The sequence below is a fragment of the Drosophila yakuba genome, chromosome 2L (assembly GCF_016746365.2).
Source record: "Drosophila yakuba strain Tai18E2 chromosome 2L, Prin_Dyak_Tai18E2_2.1, whole genome shotgun sequence".
Classification (NCBI taxonomy): Eukaryota; Metazoa; Arthropoda; class Insecta; order Diptera; family Drosophilidae; genus Drosophila; species Drosophila yakuba.
Window position 1 is genome coordinate 7,230,245 of NC_052527.2, and position 20,499 is coordinate 7,250,743.

Sequence of the window (20,499 nt, forward strand, 5' to 3'; positions counted from 1 at the left end):
TACATTTCCAAATGGTTTCAATACTCTTAGTAAAGTACATTGTATTTATCTTTGTTGACTTGATATAACAAACATTTTTAGATCCTAGTGAAATTTCCCGCTGCAGAAGCTCCCATCCTGCCTGGCTCATTCAGATCCAGCGTTGGATCCGTCTCCGCCACGCCGAACATTCCAGGCAGGAGATAGCCACCGGCCAGCGGATCGTCCGGTTCCAGTTTCTCGGGCGGAGCGATGAGGACATCGTCTCCCTGGTAGACGTAGGGCAGCCGGATGATCCAATAGGCGCTCTGCGACAGGCGCGGGGGCACTATGCTGCCCAAGGTGAAGGTGTACTTTCCTTTGCCTACGCACACCTTGGGATCGACAATGATGTTGACCGGCGCCTTGGGCGTCACCACATGGATGCGCATCAGCTGCGCTAGATAGCTCGTCTGGGACCGGCAGGGACAGGGATAGTAGAGCGGCATGTTGTTGTGCACAACCTTGCTGCAGGTCTCCCGCTCGATGTCTGCTCCACCGCGCAACACCCGATCCGGGGCACACATCATGAACCGATGTCCGCGGGAGCACTCGTACTCCATGCCCACGAATATTTTGAGAGACAGCCGATCGCCTTGCTTTTTCCAGCGCTGCTGCTTCTTTCCAAGATGCTGTTGCTGATGGTGCGTGTGGTGTTGCTGCTTGGGAGCATGGACTAGCCGCAATTGGACGTCCCAGGGCAGCAGGAAATTGGCGCCGGACAAGAAGCCGCTCTGGAAGTGCTCCTGCAGCCCGGTGTTGTGGCTGTAAATGGAACTGGGACCCACACAGGCCAGCGACCAGCTTGGGAAGAGCGGCAGCAGGCCAAAGTTGCTGACAGTGTGCACCAAGCCCGGCAGATACTCCGTGGTGGAGGTGGAGAAGGCATCGGCTGGGCCGGCGTCATCGCGAGCCTCCTTCTTGGCATGGAGCTCCTGGAGCTCAACCACAAGTTCGTTCTCCGTATCGGCGCTGGAGGTGCCACTGCTCGTGGAATTTTGCTCGGAATTGGATAGCTGCTCAGAACTAGCTTGTGACTCGTTCAGCGAGGCTCCAAATCCGGCAATGGACATGTTCAAATCGGAGCCAAAGGTGGGCGAGAGGGGCTGTGAGCAGCCGTTGCTGGCGGTGTTCTGTCTCTGCTCCTCCGCCGGCTGCTGTTGCTCCTGACCCTCCTCGTCCTCCGCGTCTTCCTCGCCGTCTTCGTCTTGCGGCGCACCACTTTTTCCCGTGTGGAGCAGAGGAAACGCAGCTTCAAAGGCCGCCGCACGGTAATCACTCACCGAGGGCTCGAAAATTGGCAGTTGGTACTGCTTGACCTTAACGCATAGGTTGCACATTTGGGCGATGTGCTCGTAGAACTCGTAGTTCGCTTGTCGCAGGTTGAACGGATCCTCTCGGCGGCCCTGAGTGCGACCGCAGTTGCAGCTGGAGATGTGGATCACTCCGCTGTTGTGCTTCTCGTGCGGCAGGTTTTTGGGCAGTGTGCAGGGATGGGATCGCAGGCTAAGCTGCTCGCACTGCTGACGTCCATCCTGCCAGTGCTTCTGGCATATGGCTGCCATCTTCGCCAGTGCCGCCTTCGCCTGTGGGCCGCGACCTTCCTCCTCGAAGGCAACGGTGGCATCCGCCAGAAGTTGTCGGTGCGTGGAGTTGCCATAGTTCGCGGGTGCAGCGTTCTTGTAGGCGGCGATGCCCTTCTTCAGGCCCAGTTCGCAGAGGTGAGCCCAAAACCTGCGTCAAGCTTAGGTTATAGAGGGCATAAGCGCAACGCAAGTGAAATCAACTTACTTTTTCTCATAGTTCAAGCTCTCGTCGAAGCTTTTCAGGAAGAGTTTCTGTAAAGATCAGTTAAAGGTAAGCAGACTGATTCTGTAAATGTAACATTTTGCTTACATAATCCTCATTGCTGGTTTCTTGGTTGGGATCCTTTGCGTTCTCCACCAGCAACTTGTGCAGCGTGGCCATGTAATTGTGCCACTCGTGGATATTAAGGAGCTGGAACTGCCCCTGCTGTGAGTGCTGCTTGAAGGAGCCCTCATCGAAGCAGCCCAACAAGGCGTCCTGAACGTGTCGCTGCAGAAAGTGCCATACGGTGTGGTCCTGCTTGTACTGCTGCTTCTCCAACTCCTTGTCATCGACCGGCAAGTTATAGGGCTTGACGAAGCCTTCGAAGGGAGCCAACTCCAAAATCTCTAGGTCTTCCTCCTCCTCTTTAGCATCTGGCTTGTACATTGCCTGATTGAGGCAATCGATGGCCTTTAGCAGCTTGTCCTCATGCAACTGTTCGTGTGCGTTAAAGAAGACGAATTGTTTGTTGTTGGGAAGTGCCACGAGCGAACTGCTGCTGCTATTGGTCACGATGTTGTGGTGACGCAAAAGTTCGTAGATGCAGTCCTCCGTCTGGAACTCGTAGGCAGAGACGCATTCGCGAGTCTTGGGCTCGTCACGGGGAAAGTTCTCGAATAGGAAAAGAATCCTAGGCGCGCACAGTCGTGCCCTTTCGCTCATCCTGGCGGAAGGCGTTTCCCTAAGCATTTGTGGCAGGAACTGCATCAAATGCTGTTCCCTGGCGAACTTAAGCAACTGGAACACGGTGACCAGCGTCGGGTCGAATGTCTGCCCAGTTTCCACGTAGACCACAATGTGGCAGGCATGCAGGGCCAGCAGCATCATGCGCACGAAGCGGCATCGCATCCTCTCGTAGAAACTGTCGAAGTCGAAGGGAGTCTCCACATCCTCCATGCATACATCTATCATCTGGCCCAGAATTGCCTCGTCGTAGGTGGTTTCGAAGTGCAGCAACAGGCTGGAGGTGCCCAGCTTGTAGTAACACTGCACCTGGCCCTCCTTCGCTTTGTGCTCTATGGGCGGTTCCATGCCGAAGGCCTGCATCTTGTTGGCCTGGTCGCATTTCGACCGGCCAACGATTCCGACCACAACTAGCGAGCTCTTCAGTTGCCGCAGCTCCTGTCTAAGGGAAGTCCTGGATGAGATGCTCACTGCAGTTTCCTGCTAGACTTACGACACATTTTCGGGTATATCCGGGTAAGTCCAGGTGTAGTAGTCCTTCATCATTTTCGCTGAAAATTGTTAACAAAATTCTGCATCAGCTGTTTGCGTGCTGCCAACGTTCATTACGTTTATGCACTAGAAATATCTGGCAGCTCTGTCTAAACTGATATCGATATCGAGGCTTCCGATATTTTTCCGTTATATGGCGCACTCTTTAAAAAAACGCCATAAACATAAAATGTATTTAAAAATTATATAAACATAACCCCACACCAGATTTACTGTCTGCTTATGACTAACACATACACATTTTAATAAAACGCCAAATAATTTGTTGTCTAAAGCAATTAAATCTTTATTGTAAACTTTTCTTTTGCATTTTATAAATATTTTCCGCTAGCCTTTCATTACAGCTCTCCGCACTTTTTAGCGTACGTTTTAGTGTGTGCTTTTTCGATTTGCTTCTAAATGAGAGTTATGTGCATGATTAAGTGTGAATGCATTAATGCTAAACTCGCTTAAATAATCGTATTATGCGTTCTTTTAATGTTGCAATGGAATTATGCGGTGATTAATTACTTGTTACTAGAATGCAAGTAGCATTTTTTAAGAAGATACTAATTCGTTTTAAATCTGGTAGAGAGAAGTTGGGTTCGATAGCCTAGGTGTGCTAAAACTGAATCATAATAGCGTAATTTTTCTCTTTCGCCTATATTGAGCACAATTAAAATACTTTTACGTTAAGTTTCGATTGCTACAAATTGTTTAGACACTACTACAAAGAGGTGTAGATTTCGTGGAGTGAAGAAGTGTTGATGCATTCCGAGGGTATTTACAAATTTTTTGAGAATCGAGCTGTAGATGTTCGTTAATTATTTTATTTACAACTACTTCGTGTAGTCCGGGCTTTCTAAAATGCAATTGTTTTTATGTGATGGGAATGTTGTTCATTTGAATTCGATCGATCGCTCAGATCGGATTTCGAGAACAACGTTTTGGATGTGTGGTTAAAATTCCGTTTTGCCAGGCCTTACTGTGCTTCTGTATTCCATATCCGTTTGTACTTGTTGACTGCGCATACAAGATCTTCCTCCTCCACGTTTTGGCAGTGAACCTGAGCTTTCATCTTTGACTTGGTGATCGCACACTTTACATACAAAAATGTTCTTTTAGATACTCATATATATGATATTCATGGGTCTATATCGATAGGGGATTAAATGAAGCACACACATGCAAATAAACTAGTTTTGCAAAACAACCGGAGTGGTAAGAGTGGATTGGAATCCCCTCAAGATTGGATCTAATCGTATTTCTTTAACTACACAGGCTTATCCTTTTGCCATGTTTTTTTTTCAGTTCAAATGTAGCTGAACATTTGCTTTTGGTTTTTGGGGGCATATCATGTTTGTGTTTTATTAAAAAAATATCATCACAAAATTGATGAAGTATTATGTTTTCGGCGGCATTACACCATAAGCTTAGGGCTAACGATCTTCATCATGTTTATCATTTTCATAGGTAGCTTAAATTAGGTTAGACTTCAAATTAATCAGCGCAAAGATACAAACTAACAACTAAAGTACGTGGAAAAAATCAACACAGTGTTCGAATAGGTAGATTTCCAGACTCGCAAACCGAATTCTTCGTTCTTTGCGTTTCAAGCTAAACTTAATGATCTAGGTTTTGTTATTTCTTGTTGTTTATCTGCATAATATACTTGTATGTGTAGGTCTGCTGGATGATTTTTCAAATGAGACATCGCATTTACAGGGTTTTTGCGCGGTCCAGCAGATCGCCAATGAACTTCGATATGTCTGATTGCGGGCGTTTGCAGACGGACAGTAATCTCTGCAGAAGAAGAGGTTATTAAAACGGAGTTAAGGACTTTAGTTTGTGTAACCCACTATAAGATGAGATCTCCTGATGTCATCTGTGTCCATGTCCAGTATCTCGTCAATGTCCACATCGATGGCCTCGTTCTGTTGGTTAAAGTCAATGCAAACGAGGAGTTTAATTTTGAATCCAATCTAACTTGGGCACTACTTACTGGGGGATCGAAGAGCTTCTGGAGCTCGTCGTAGAGCCACATCTCCACGGCCAGCCGCTTGCGGATGAGGCTCATCTGGTGTGACCCGTACTTGGCCGTGAGGAACTTCTCCCGCCGCTCCTTCACCTCCGCCCCCTTCTCGTTGAAGTTGACCCGGAGGTTCGTCCGGTTCGGCGACCGCTCACAGTCGTTCATCTGCTCCAGACCGCACTGCATCTTGGACGATCGATTTAGCGGTACAAGCTGCGCTGATTGAACTTTAATTTGCGGAACGCCTTCAATCAATTGGCGTGGCGGCTGCAATTGAGGAAAACAGTTGGACACATGAGACTCAATTGGTTGTGTAATTAAATCAATTATTAATCGCCTGTAACTTTGGCGCTGCCGCGGAGCTGAGCTTTCCAAACGTGCGTCACACCCATTTCTCTGCCTCAAGACCCGTTTTTATGCCCAGAGGCATTACCAACATCCCGCATCCGTGACTCAGCAGACCCTGCAGACCCTGCAGACCCCGAGCTGTGATTCATACATTCCATTATCTGCCCATTTGTACGCCAATGGACTTTTTCTATGTCCAGAAATAATGACGACATGCAATCCGAACTCTGAACGGGAATAATTGCTCACGTGTCACTTGGTTTTGTCCCATGGCCCATTCCTTATCTCTGAATCCTCCCACATATATAAAAATAAAAACTATATGACAGCTAATTAAATTAATGTGTAACACCTGGCATTTCCCTGGGGGCCCTGGAAATCTAATTTGGTCACCTCAAATATATCAGTATATAAACCACTAAAGCCAAAACAAAGGTCATGCCGATTTGCCTTTTTGTGTAGATATTATGATAGAAAACTATGTTCATTTGTGAAAATTGGTCTTTTATCTTACGTAAAGCTATTAATGATTTAGAAAGGTTAAAGTTAGTGCAGTACCAAATGTATAAATAGAGTTATGAGAAACTTGTTCACTGTGATATACTGACTTGATATTTTCAAAGGCATATTGGGCTGTATTGACTTTTCCCATTACTTATGAGCGTATTAAATCCAAGTGACACTTTTCCCGTGTTTTCACCAAATCGAAGGGGGACAAACAGAGGTTATTTTCCCATCCAAACCCGAGTGTCAATGGCAACAGAGGCCGTGGTGCCAGTCACCAGGAAAGGCCCCCTAACACCTATCCACCCATTCCCAAAGAAACTTGGTATCCTTGATCTACTAACACATGCCATCCCCAAAAAAAAGCATTCGCCAGCGAACTCTGAACCTTGAAATTTCCAATTTCCCCCGAAAAAAGTTAACCAACTCGATTCACTCTCATTCTTTGGGGCGAACTAAAACGAAATTGAATTGCAAATACTCGCAGTCGTGTATTGAAATAGTTTTCGTTGGTTTTTTTTATTACATTTTTCTTATTTTTTTTGTAAGGTATTTCGAAATCGTGGGCCATGTGGCAAACGTGGCAGCAACAACGGCGTTGCATGCATACACACAAAGAGTTTTCCGCATTCGCCGCTAAAAATATATAAACAACAATGCCCGACCCCGCTACATTTTCACACAGCTGAATTTTCCAGCCCGTGCGAAATCTGATACCAGATTTACCCGAGAGCCATGAGCAATTATGATTATGAAACCAAACCGGCGTTTAACTTGTCACTCGCATGTCGCCCGGTTAGCGTTCTGCATCCTCAGGGGAACGAAGAAATCCATAGATTTGTTTGCTTTTTGAAACATGAACCGCGCCGATCTGAACTCTTTGCCATGCCCCGGGCATCCAGTTCTAGTTCTTCTTGGGGCTCTGGCCCGGAAATTACCCTAAACGAAGTTAATTGTGTGGATCCGTTTGGCCTACTACCACTTGGAGTGGGGAACACTCCTACGGGCGCGCTGATGATGGACTGGCGACATGATATAGTATTTTAGAGGTCTGGAAAAACGTGTGAAGCGGAGGATGAAATTACCATCTTAGAACACCCTCTGGGAATGAGTGAGATCGCTGATGTCTCGAAAGTATTTCCACTTTATAACGCTTCCGATTCATATTATTCATCTTAAAAAATTGGTAATAGTTTTATATCAATAAATAATGAAATCCTAAAAATGGCTAACCCTCTGACAAGTCCTAAAATTTGTATTTTTGAATAGATTTTAACCCTTTTTATATATGCAATATTTAATTAAGGGGTATTGTTAGCCGCGGAAGGTACAACAAAAGTGTATTGTGTGACTGTTCTGCTGAGTCAACGGTAATTGTGGGATCTAATAAATTATGTTGACTACCGCAAAGCTTATCTGAAGAATTTCCTCAGTTTTTCCCAACGACAACATGCAGAAACGAGAGCAAAAACTATTTGACCCAAGATTTCGAAGGGCGATGAAGTTGGAAAGAGGGGCGCTTGGAAGCAGAAGGCAAATTATACCTTTATTATTATGGCTTGCCACATCTGATGTTGCAGCTTTGCATAAATATTATGTTGAAATGCCTATGGCAATGCGGCAACAACATGCAACATGTTGCATGTGCAGCGGCAACAGCTGGCCCAGCAGCTAGCTGCGAATAAATTTGTATCAAGCAACCCTCTCTGCCCACGCCCCTGCAACGCAGTGTTGCAGAAACTTCCGGAATTGGTGCACAGTGGAAAAATTAGACGTATCATGGTTAATGTTCTAATGTGTTTTCCTACTACTTTTTGGGTTTGCATCTATACATTTGGACATCTAAAAAAGAGATTTTTCTTAGAGTTACTATACAGCAATGAAGTTAGGAAAAAACTTAGACTTCCTGCTTAAATTAGAGAGCCCTTTACTTATAACCAGAAACTAATGTGAGCTACTTTTCAGTGTGTAATGCTGCTCAAAAGTTGCACGCCATAGGCGCAACTTAATTCGATTTACCCTTGGTTCAGCAAGGGGAATTATTGCGGCTGGTCAGAAAGAACCATTAGATGAATTGCATGCGATGGCAATTTTCGGAATAGTTTCATGCATATGAAATGTGTTCGATATGGGCAGAAAGCTCTTCCCAATTCCCAGTCGCATTCGAATTAAAAATGTAAATTGCCACTTGGTCTGCCGCTCCTCACTTGCCACAAAACTGAAATGTCAACGCTACATTTTTCAGTGGTTTCCAGACACAAGGACATGCATTGAAATCCTGTTAGCATTTTCTATCAGCAAACATGATTTGAATTATTGCAGACAGCCGAAAAAGCCAATCGTTGAACTTAAGAGAAATGAGACAAAAATGATGATGTCTCCATTAGAGCGGGCTAATCAGATTTCCAGTAACAAAAGCTTCAATTAATAAACGTCAATTTGATGACCCATAAAATGGGAAAATAAAATCAAATCCCGAGTCAGAACCAGAGCAAGTTCAAGACAAAGGCCCAATTTGTTCACCTTCATCAGCGCCACATCCAAATTGATTTCTAAATGCCCCTTTACTCCTCCCTTATATCACTATATGTTTGTGTATATATATTCCATATATAAATACCACGGAGCATTTATGGGTAAATGCAAATTGAATGTGTCGCAATCGACTCGGATACATTTGTCGATTTGGGCTCCCAAACTGGGAATATCTTTTTTGGGCCGGCGCCAAATGGCGAGTGCAGAAAGTTCATGTTAATTTCAAGGTAATTGTGGATTAATTATACATTTATGTAGTGTTCATAGCCACTTATATGGCTGTAGCTCCATAAAACACTGTGCCACATCACTTAAAAGTGATCTATAAAATAAAATGGTCGCTTAAGCGATTGCCAAAAAAGATTACCTCCTTATGACTTGTAAAAAAGCACATTTATCTCACTTTTTAGACTTCTTAGACTTTTCTGACTTTTATGTGCATTACGTGGCAGATATAGACACGTTCTAAATCTGGGCTAATGGTTTCGATTTCTTTTTGGTCCAAATTTACATACCCAGAAAAGAGGGCATAAATATGATAAGAGAGCCAGCAAACGAAATATCAGGTTCATCAACTTAGACACAGAGTGAGCATGGCATTAACCCATATAGGAAGATACTTTGGGATCCATGAGATCGACTATTGAGCGTATCTGAAAAGTTCATTCAAGCCGGAATTTTCACATACGAGTATACGGGGGAAAAGTGAAATGTGACGGCTTTATGCTAAGAAGCCTACTTTTGTACCGCTCACAAAGGGGCATCGTTTGTTTATGCAAATGCTTTATGATTCGCGGGCCGTGAAATCCCCTGGAAAAAAACCCAAAAAAAGAATGGAGAAAATTGGGAACAAAATAAGCTGAAACCAGTTTATGAAATCTTGAACAGAAAGAAACTTAGGCCCAAAATTCATTGATATCGCCCGCTCTCAGTTCCTGCTATCAGATTCGGTGTGCCACTATTAATTTATATTGTAAATATATTGTTTATTAATACAGCGCTGTACAAAGGTGGGCTTATCAGCCAGACAAAAAAACATCGAATGCGTATTTAACAATATACTATATGAGTTGCTGTCGCATTTGAATAAGCCGATGTATTGCATAAACAATCTTGATAAGCCGATGAGTCAGGCAATGTGCACATTAAAGTCGAACATCCTTCTAATTTAAATATGTATATTTGCGTGCTATTTTTGACATTCTAGCACCTCTTCTAGCTTCTGATTGATGGGTGCCCACCTCTTTAGACACACGTCTGTCTTTTGATAATTGCACCGTGATTTTACGGACTGCGATCGCTCGTTAATTCGTAAAGAATATAGAAGTCAAGCGCCTGTTTTGCACATAAAAGCCGAGAATTTAACTAAAATACGAATTAATCAGCACTTTGCTCATACATTCAGGTAGAAAAAGAAGTCGTTGCGACTGAAATAAAACTTGTTGGATTCAAAGTCCTCGAGTTGCGGCAACTTTAAATAAATAAAATAAATGTTTCACAGTAAAAACCCAACGAATTGGCTGGTCAAAAAAAAAAGTTAAATAAAAAGTTAAAAACTTTTCACGGCACATTAACAAATTGTTGAGTCGCAAAAAGTTCTGACCAAGTTGAAACTCTCGGATTTTCAGATTCTCAGATTGAGCAATCAGTCAGTTTGGAATGTGTGTGGTGACTCATTTTCGGGAGAAGGTAAACAGAAATATTTTGGTTTCTTTTCTTCTTTTTTTTTGTAAAATTGAAAAGTTAATTTGGCTTATTGTTTATCCATTTTGGTCAGCCCCTTTTCAGACAGTTTTTGATTACCCAAATGGGGTTACAAGCCGCACAAAGCAAAAAATGACCAAAAAAGAGGCTTCGAGTGCGGCAGCCTTATGGCTAAATAATTACAAGTGAAAAAAACCCACACCTACGATATTCGCGAGCAGTTGGGCCAGTAGGCAAGTGGCCATTAGGTCTTTAGGTGGGCAGTGGCCAACTGGCCAAGTAGCCGCCTCCGAGGTCGTTGACCCCCAAGGAGGACGACCCGGGGGCCTGGAGATGGCCATCTCATATTCGGACTGCTTACTGGGCAGTTGCCAAAAGCGAATTGTCATGGAAAAATGATACACAGCATTATTTGGCAGGGCCAACAAAAAAGAAAAAAAAACCGAAAAAAACGAAAAGTTTTCCAGCATAAATTACCTTTGGCAAATGTTTGCGCACTTCGGTCGCGAGTTCTCCGTATTCCTAACTCCGGATAAACTCAACTGCGACGGGGCGGTCTACTTGACATGGTTTTCGAGGCGGAAAAAATCAAATAAAATACAATGGGCTAAACTGTTCTTGCGAGCATCGTATTTGCTGGCTAATTCATTGTTTACGCAATGTTTTTGTCGTTCTTGGCTCACTGCGAAGTTGCGTCACGAACTATGGGAAAATGTTCGACTAGGTGTGAGAAATCTCGCTGAGTGATGGTCGCAAGTGGAATAAAAGTTTTGCCACTTATAAATAGATGTCATTCCGAGTCATCGTGTCCAACGGATTGACCGAAATTTCGCAAAGGTGGCCGAAAATAGATATTGTGGAAATATTTAGAGAATCTCTAATGGCGCTGGTGCAATGCGAAAATTTCAGTCCATACAATATAAACATTCATTGTGTATATTACGAACATATTTCGGAAGTTCATTACAATTTAGGGAAAACCCCTTAAGTAGTAAGTTTTCCTAGTATCAAGAGCCCACAAAATAGCATCCGCTGTCCATATATACATATTCTTAGAAGCCCCCATTGTTATCTTTCGATTTCCTGTTAATGTTTATTGGGTAGTCCCGCCATTGTTTACCTCGTAGTTGTGCTGTACCCCATGGATGAAACCCCCATCTGAACACGCATCGCCCCCGTTTAACTTCCTTATAGAGAGAACTCCGCTTCGGCTATCAGATGTGCCCGAACTCAAGGTCCCACTCCAGAAATCCAGAAATCGGGGAAATCGATAATGTGAGCACACACCGCACCGCACGCATTTCAAAGTCACAAAAGGTGTGGATAAGAATGAGGTTTGCTGGGGGTGGATTCCTATCGCGGGGCTCTGAAGGCGGGGAAAAAAGAGCAATCAACAAATATGTGCACTTGCATATTTACGTCTGGCTGCGTGTCAATACTGAAATGTCTGTGAATAACAGAGGCAAATATGTGTGTAAGTGATAAATCGAGCAATAGGAACCCAATAGGAACCTTAGTAGGAGGGGTGGTGGTGAAAATCACGGAAACCACACGCAAAATGCACACAGCCAGTCAAGTTCATTGTACACTTGTGTTTATGATTACGCTGGTAATGGATCCACTATGGTATCCAAAGTTCTTGGGCACTGCCAAAGTCATAAAATCATCAAACAAATGGGTCCGCACCGCGTTAGTCAGCTGCACTGTGAGAAACGGGGTTCAGTTAAGTCATGCATAAACTATTTTTCAGTACATCAGGAGCCTCCACTGTAATAATACTTCAAATAATACTGCTATAAATGCTATATTTATATATTCCCATTATTGTTTGAAGCCATTTGTAAGAATATCATTACTATATAATTAGAAAGTTTGTGTAGAGCATAAACCATATTCACATAGCATTTTTTTATAGTTCGCTTTTATGCACACACTTCATAAAAGATGCAACCAGCTGCGAGCACAGGCACAATGGAACCCCTCTATTAATATACAACGCACATACGAGTACATCGGGGCACACAGATATGTACATGGGGCTATATACTCGTAGTTGTGTTTATAAGTGCGGCTTTATGGCAGCAATCACATTACACATACGCCATGTCGGCCGCCGTCGATTGTCAACTGTCCGCAGTGGGTTAGAGTTCAATGATTGCACGATTCCATGTCTCCATGTACATACGTATACGAGTATCTCCGCTACTCCAGTGATTCTGATTTTGAAGGAATCTGCAGTGCAACTACAACTTGCTACTGATTGGAAGCCATGCTGCAAGTTATTTATGAATTCAAATGTATTCAACTGTTCTAACCGCTCATGCGCCATAACTTCCAATTAAAGGCGTTATTAATATGAATTTATAGTGAGTATTTATACTTCCGTTTCGAATTACGAATTTAACTGCTTAATCCCATGGCTTATAAGCACATTCAAATGTCCATAGTCATTTATCATGGTTTTTGCATTAGCCATAAATCGCTTAAATGGTGAGATGCAGTTCATTCAGTCGAACACTCCCAAACAAAAGGCTCTGCCAAAATGGATTTATCTGTCATATATCACTCTTTTTCTACCTGCTACACATACGCGCCTTCCGTTAGATTTTAATTTCGAACGAGCTTTCAAAACATTTCCGTTGCCAGATATAATTTGGTGTATCTCCAGATAGCATTATGCCAAACACGTAGGAACACAAAGCAAAGCGGCAACACGGCCAAAAATAGCTTATTAATCTTTTTGACGAAATCGGCAGAACGATACATTTGAGACGTTACGTTTGCTCTGCGAGATAAATGTGTATAAATGTGTATATTTTTTCCGTTGAATTTGAAACGTTCTTTGTTATTCTTGGGGTTATTCTTAGACGGCCCAGGATGTTTGCAAATGCCCAGTGGTTTGATGTTTGCTTTCGTCTATGAATTATGGTCGCTTGGCATTTAGCACAGCATTCGCTGGGGTTCAAGTTCATCTGGTGATCTATAGCCGCGATGGGGAAACTTCTTGGGGCGACCTTCGCGGCAGACAAAGCGCTAATCTGCAATCTGCCAGCTGAGCTCGTGGCTGAGTAAACAAACAAGCAGCTGAGCCAGTATCTCAAAATCGATTTTCTACCCAGTCTCGAGTTGCGCCAGACAATGGAACCGAAGACCCACTACGGATACACCCGCAAAAAACGTGCGTAATGAGTTGAAGATACATTTGCCTATCGGTATCGTTAACTGTATCTGTAGCTGTATCCGTATCTGCATCTGTATCTCTGACCGTTCAGCTGCAGCTTTGACACGCTTCTGAGCACCCTGTAAACACATATCGATTGAGGAGAAAAAGCGAAAAAATAGAAGATAGTGTAGCGAAATATGTAAGCATGTCAGAATCAAGCGACGTGTGTCCAATACCCAATGTACATATCTTGTATCTGTATCTGTATCTGGTGGCGTGTTTGTTTTTTTCTGCACGGTGCACAGTGATTAGACACAGGCGGCCGCAAAATGTTATGACTGCGAATAAAACCAGGTTACAAAACGCAGCAGACACAACATAAAAGAAATTACGGCTGTCGACACACATTATGCTGCCATAAACTAGCACCAGCATCCAATACTACACACCACACACAACACACCACACACCGCACACCACTTCTGGGGGCCGAGGAAAAGCGAGTCTGCGATTGATAAAAAGTCAATTAAGGTGGATTGCATTCTTGCCCTCTGGAGTTGGGTTACTCTGGCCAAGGGATTCTCATTCAGCGAAATGTTTGACAGTACACTGAAAACTACCCCGAATTATGTTCTATTTTATACTATAATTTTTCAAAGTGAAACAATTCCAATAGAAAGATACTTAGTTTGGCATAATATAGTGATATTTGGCCTAGTTTTAACTTCTAAAAGCGGTAGATATTATATTAAAATAGATATGTTAATACCTTGTAAGAATGTATTGTTGGTATGCATATGATTTAAGATTATAATATGTGAGAATACAAATTAAGGAGCTTTAAATTCGTTTGACAAATACCGGTCTGTGGGCTCCAAGGGTCAACAAATCCTCTATTGACTAAGCCTTACTGCGAAGCAAACCGATGTTAATGCTAATATTTGCCAGCTAATTTGGGCGCTCAGTCAGCCGACTTCTGTGTTTGATTTGTGGGCTGGCACAAGATCTCCGTCTGGCCGAATACGAATGCTAATCGGAACTCAAGCGCGACCCGCTGGCTGGGTTCTACCGCCCAGAACTGCCCGATCCCCCCTCGGAAAAGCGACTGCCAGTTGGGAATTGGAAGCGTGAAGCGCAGTTGCGTTTTCGTTACGTTCCGCTGGATGCGTGGCCAAAAGACCACCCTTCGCTGCCAATAAAAAGTTTCGTATATGAAGTTGTAAAATGGGAGAGATACTCGCACCAGATACAAATAAAAACGTAAACGAGCCAGCAGCAACCACTGCATAAAATTCCGCAGCTCAACACGCACACGGGCTGACTAGCTTTTGCTGCAGGTTTTCAGCTGGCCAACTCAAACTCGGCTTCTGTGCCGCAATGTCTGCGGGTCTTAATGGTAATGGTACTGGAAATGGAAATGGTAGGGGCATGGGTACTGCGATGGTAAATGAGAAGGGGTACAGATCTGGCCCCGAAACTGGGAGTGGGACTTCGCCTGGGACTGGACAGGTGCCTGTGACGGGCACGCTTCTCCTGGACACTGCCCACTGGACACTGGCCACTGGACATTGGACACTGGACGCTGGACGCTGGACACTGGCCACCGGCCATCTGAAACAAATCGACCCGATCGACTGGTCTACGAGCAGAACACAAAAAAAAAAAACAGACAGGCAACATTTTCCGGTTCTCAAATGCGATGAAAGTTCTGGGTGTAAAACAGCATTTTCATTTGTTGTTCAACAATATTAGCTGAAAATGTTGAGAGACAGTGACAGCTTTTTGTTGGCTTTTAACCAAAAATATTAATCTAATACCAACAAGGGTAAAAAATCAAAAAATCAAGAAGCAATTGTCATTATCAATGCGTAATTATTTTCTTAAAGGTCTTAAGAAATAGAATTCTATTTTTTTCGTAAGACTTAACCAAACCTAAAAAAATAATTCTCGTAAAAACTTTTTTTCCTTGGTAAAATATTATTTATAGTTACGACACCAGTAAATATTCTGCATTTTGATATTAATACTAATTTACAAATATTGAAATAAATTTACGTTTGGCAGTTTTCCAGCGATGGACTCGTGGTGGTTCGGTCTGTATTTGGCTTAATTGCAGCGTCTAGTTCTCGACTGCAATTTCACTAGCCGAGATTTTTAATTTATTTTCTTTTTTGCTGAGGCTGGCGCCGCTTTAGGATTTTCCACTTTTCTACTGCTGCTGCTGCTACTGCTGCTGCTGCGACTTTCTGCTCAATGAAATTTTCATTTGCACGAGAGCACAATGAGGGCGAAAAGCACAGAAGCACACACACACACGGCGACGTTCGAGCGGTCGGTTTGTTTAACTGTTTGTTTATAAAGCGGCAGCGGATTGCCCGGAGTTTGGATACTGTATCTGAATGGTATGGTTGTGGAACAAGCAGCTCGGAGCTTAGCACGCGCAGCCGGTGAGCACCAATGAAAGACTGAACTGAGTCGGCGAGTTGGAAAAGTATCTGCCGGATACACACCACTGTTACGCCAACAGAGCCCTCTCAGTCGCTGTTAACTCTCTGTGTTCGCTGAAGTGCGCGGATTTGACTGCTGATTTGTGGATTCGGGAAGCTGGAGCCGCAGACTATGGGTATGTGGTGCTACTAATGACCACCGGCTCAGCACCCAGTGCTTCGGGCTCCAGTGACTCCAGCTAGCCACTAGTCACAGCGAGATAATCCAAAGCTGCGATCTTAAAATTTACTATCTTGCCAATCGTAAAATGCTATTTATAGGGCTCGTGCTATTTCCTATTAGGTTTCCATTATACTGATACTGCCGAGAACTTGCGAAGTCACACTCTTACTAAAATTAGTTTTATGGCATTCCTAAATTTACGTAAGAGAGCAACAAACTATCTTGTGACTTTACCCTTTTTACGTATTTGTAAAATATGCAAACATCAGTAGTTTGCTATCAAAAAGGTTTTTATCATAAGTGAAGCTGCTTTAACAACTGTTTGATATCTAATTTGATTTCGAGTGTGAACTTAGAATTTACCATTCGTGAACAGTCGTCACAGTATTTTAACACAGCATTTATAAATATTTGTTTCAGCATATTAAAGTAATGTATAAATTATAAAATAAATAAATTTAAATAAATAAAATAAATTAGGAGTAATTTTATTGGGAGTAATAAAAAATGGTTTTATAACCAAACCAGATTTTCACAAAATAAAATATAGGGAAAGGATGGAAGATGTGTACTTATAAATTTAGATAGGATAGAATTGGGAAGGCGGTCTAAGTGTAAAGTGGTTTTAGAACTCCGCTAGAAGAAAGTATATATATTTAAGTATCCAATGGGTTCCAGCTGACGAATGTCACGGTTTTGAACACTGTGAGCTTAGAATTGAAACAAAGGCGGCGTTGACTGCCACATTTTGAGGGAGGGAATGGGTAGTAGCGTAAAAAGAGAGAGAGAGAAGAAAGCAGCAGCAGGCCAAACTGGTCAAAATTTACAGTTGGAGCGGAAAAAGCGGCTGTGCATTGACCATAAACTTGAAAACCTAACAGAGGCTGAAACGTTGCTCGCTAACAGCGATTGAGAGTTAACAGTGGCCGAGAGGCATCAGAATTTTAGCCACATTCGTATTCGGGGATTCGGCTGCCAATTATGCTCGGCATTGGAGAATGAAAACGGAGAATGGGACTTAACACAATGTGACAGACGTCACTCAAATGGCCAAGAAGCGAGCGGAAAAAAAAGTGAGCACAAAGCGTTTAAGAAAATCAATAAATAAATATTTGAAGAGCAGAGCGGATGTTAGGCCAAGATGTCTCGAGCCTTAATTACCTTGCTTTGACTTTTTGACAACACATCATCTCGTTGGCCACGAAAGTAATAAGATATTTATGCGGCACGAGCTCCACTTTCCTTGCCATACACTTTAAATATTAAAGTTAACCGCTCGTTGTGTTGCATAAGATAAACTACTTGAGACAGCTTACGGCCAACACTGCGTATACTTAGTTTCGAAGCGCTTAAATATTCAATTTGTAGAAGGGTCCCTTGAACCTTGCCCTGCCTTGCCTTGCCTTTCATTTATTCGTCCTGGCTTTGTTTTTTGGCCAAATCATTGAACCCAAGTTCAAGAGTTCATCTCGGGGACGGGCCAGCATCTTCTGGCCCCTGGAACTCCATCTGCTCTTAGCCGTGTTTATGGCCCCTTGTTGCGCATTTACTGTGCGGTTAAGCCAGTCGCTGCCAGCACACAAAAACAAGGAGCATCGGCACTGGCGGGTTTCTTGACGCCCCCCAAGCTTTTAGTATGAGAAATACGCTTTTATGCTCCCCATTAATCCCATTTGGCCACCCCCTCCCCTGTCTGCCCCTCAACTTCTCGAAAATAACGAACATAACAAAAGCTAAAATTGGTTTAATAGTCGCGACGAAGTCTGGCCATTTCAAAGTTTTTTCTTCATTTTCCTTTTGCATATAATTAATGATTAGTTGGGTCAGTTCATCAGTCCATGGTTTTCAGGGGCTTGGCTTTACGCATCAGTATTTGGCTTTCATTACCTTTTTTTTAGGGTTTTGAAAGTGGGTATAAGTCTTGATGAGAAGTGTGACTAAGTCCAGTGGTAATGATTAATGTTGAAATGGCTTATGGCCTTCAGTTACAGTTTAACATTTCATTAATTTCATATTGTCTGCTGATAAACAGAGTTTGATTGTTTTGATTTTTATTTTAAATTCTTCATTTTTTTGTGGTTTTCTGCTATTATTAAATCTTTTTTGATTTTTACCCCACGTTTTCCTTCTATGTGGTCGGCCCAAGTTGTTTTTAAAGCTCTATTATGTAAACTGACAAACCATTTAATTTTTCATTCTTTTCGTGTGTCACAAGCTCGATAAAATTATCTTTGGCTGTTTTAACTTCAGCTTAATATCATGCCCAACCATTTAAGCCGTATTTATGCTGAGCCCAGAGGCTTAGTTTGTCATTCGACTGGGGATCTTTAGGTATAGATACCCTCTTGATGAAGGCTCTGATCTAAACGAAACCCATATATCTTGTTGGTTAGTTTGTGCTTCTGCTTTAGTTGGGACAGGCTGTGAGATTCATTCATTCGCAGTGTTAGCAGTTCGGCTTTTGTGTCTAAGTGCGGGAATTGAATAGGGAGAGAAGCAGCAACTAACAGCTTTCTGGCGAAAAATTAAAACACGTTTTTCGGCGGCAAGGCCACATGGAAAACAATACAAAACACCAGCAGGCATGTACATCTGGCCCACCTGGCGACTGATGAGGAGCCCCAGCTCCAGCACGTCTTGTCAGTCACATCGCCCTCAAAGCCCATTTCCCACTCCCGATTCCAGAATCCAGAATCCCTCGCCTGCCTTCTTTGTGGTTCGTCTGGCGAAATTTCCATTTCGTTAAATGTGGAGAATTTACGAGCTCGCTGGCTGCACGTGCACATGTCCTTTTTGTCCGAAATGCTTTACGAGTCCTGGCAGTCATTTGGATTTTGGGAGCTGCGCCTTCGGGGGGCGACTGGGAAATTTTCTAAATTTTTCTGTCGGTCCTCGACTTCAATGTTATTGAACTTTGGCGTCTCGACGTCTGTGACATGAGCGAATAAGTTTCTCGGCTAACGCAAATAAATTTGTAGGAGCCCACAGACTTTGGCCAGAAGTAGTAGAAGTAGTGCAATAAATAGATACAAATGCAAGGATATAGTAAGAATAAGCATATATGTACATAACATTGCGACGAGGGCATTGTGCACTTGTGTCAATAACCCTTATTAGTTGAAAAGCACAAACTCCCACGAGTCATGCAAGCTCGTGCAATTTTCTTGGAAATTCGTCGAAGGACGAAGGACGACATTCTGCAAATGCTTTGTGGCAGACAAAAACTTTGACTGGAAAATGATTAAGGTACAGCTATGAGGTATACGGATAATTGCTTTAAAAAAGTCTCTCTTTCTGCAGCAATTAGAGGCAAACCCTCAGCCATTTCATTTCTCAGTTCGGTGCTAAGTATAAATGCAAATCACTTTTTAGTTGCATGTAATCACCAGCCAAACACCATGCAACCACCCCAACTTCCCGACTGCCACGCCCTGCTTCCTGTCCCGCCCCCCGCTCCTGCATTAAAAGCATTAACATTGCCATTGGCAGAGGAGCAAAAAACTGAAGATGCAATTCAAGCGGAGCCGCTGGAACTCTCTCTTAGTTGCGCCACTTTAAAGGGTGTAAATGGTAGAGATTGCATTTTTCTAGTACTCTCTAGTTATATTTCTACTACAGTTTGTTGTAAAAGTGTAAAAGTGTTTTGAAACGGAAAACTAACCAACATTATTTATTGAAAATGCCAAAAGGCTATTGTTATTTTTTTTTTAAATTTCCTAGTCCATCAACTGTGAACCACTTATTACAGGGTACTCACAGGGTGCAGACGCTGCACTCGAAGCGCCCCCAACTGTACACACACACATGCGAGGAGAGGATGCCCACTTGGGTGACGTGACTCCGTGAAATATGCAATGGTTTTTTGTTATGTTGCCACCAGACTTTCGCATTTGGGCTCCACTTTATGGCTCCAAATGCTGTTACCCCTTTACGACAGCCCCCACCTCTGGCCTTTCTAACCCCCCTGCCGCCACTGAGCTTGTGTTGTTGTTGTCTTGCAACTGGCCCAAAGGGGTTGCAGGCGCCTTTGTGCTCGCTGGGCTTTTGTGCAGCAAGTTGGCCGGGTGTTTTAATAGGCGACAGGGTGCAGGATGCAGGATGCAGCTGAGTGCTTAACGCTTTATTTTCATTAACATTCCTAAGTTGCCTCTTCAGCGGCTTAAAGCCTCGCGACTGAGCGGCGCATGCGTCGAGGCCGCTGTTAGTGCACAGAGTCCTGCGGCAGGACCTGCAATTAGCAACTCCATTGGAAGCCCTAATGACATGAAACCATACGTATATGTGCGTATCTAGATGTCGTATGCGTTCGGTAGTTCAGCAAACTTATGCGATGTAATCTGCTGTAATTGAGTTCCATCTACCATCGTCCTTTCACAAAGGTAAACCACCACCGGCACCATCCACTGCCATTCCCACAACCGCGGTTAAATTATTAAAGTATCTGTCGGCAAGGAAAGGGTAG

At 43.3% G+C, this 20,499-nt stretch overlaps 2 protein-coding genes and 1 long non-coding RNA gene across 3 annotated transcripts; 1 reads left to right on the forward strand and 2 right to left on the reverse strand.

The window, feature by feature from the left end:
* Positions 1 to 12: 12 nt before the first annotated feature.
* On the reverse strand, positions 13 to 3,180 carry LOC6527180 (protein SMG8). The gene is made up of 4 exons (XM_002088238.4): positions 3,044 to 3,180; positions 1,915 to 2,992; positions 1,810 to 1,856; positions 13 to 1,752 (listed from the first exon to the last, which is right to left on the reverse strand). The coding sequence occupies exons 1-4, from the start codon at positions 3,094 to 3,096 to the stop codon at positions 78 to 80; spliced, it is 2,853 nt and encodes a 950-aa protein (XP_002088274.1). The 5' UTR covers positions 3,097 to 3,180; the 3' UTR covers positions 13 to 77.
* Positions 3,181 to 3,363: 183 nt separating this feature from the next.
* Positions 3,364 to 15,838, reverse strand: LOC6527181 (protein phosphatase 1 regulatory subunit 14B). The gene is made up of 4 exons (XM_002088239.3): positions 15,423 to 15,838; positions 5,084 to 5,380; positions 4,941 to 5,015; positions 3,364 to 4,884 (listed from the first exon to the last, which is right to left on the reverse strand). The coding sequence occupies exons 2-4, from the start codon at positions 5,297 to 5,299 to the stop codon at positions 4,801 to 4,803; spliced, it is 375 nt and encodes a 124-aa protein (XP_002088275.1). The 5' UTR covers positions 5,300 to 5,380; positions 15,423 to 15,838; the 3' UTR covers positions 3,364 to 4,800.
* LOC120320745 lies at positions 5,379 to 14,212 on the forward strand. Its single transcript, XR_005560285.2, has 2 exons — positions 5,379 to 10,189; positions 10,278 to 14,212. It is a non-coding gene; the product is annotated as an uncharacterized LOC120320745 (long non-coding RNA).
* Positions 15,839 to 20,499: the final 4,661 nt, after the last annotated feature.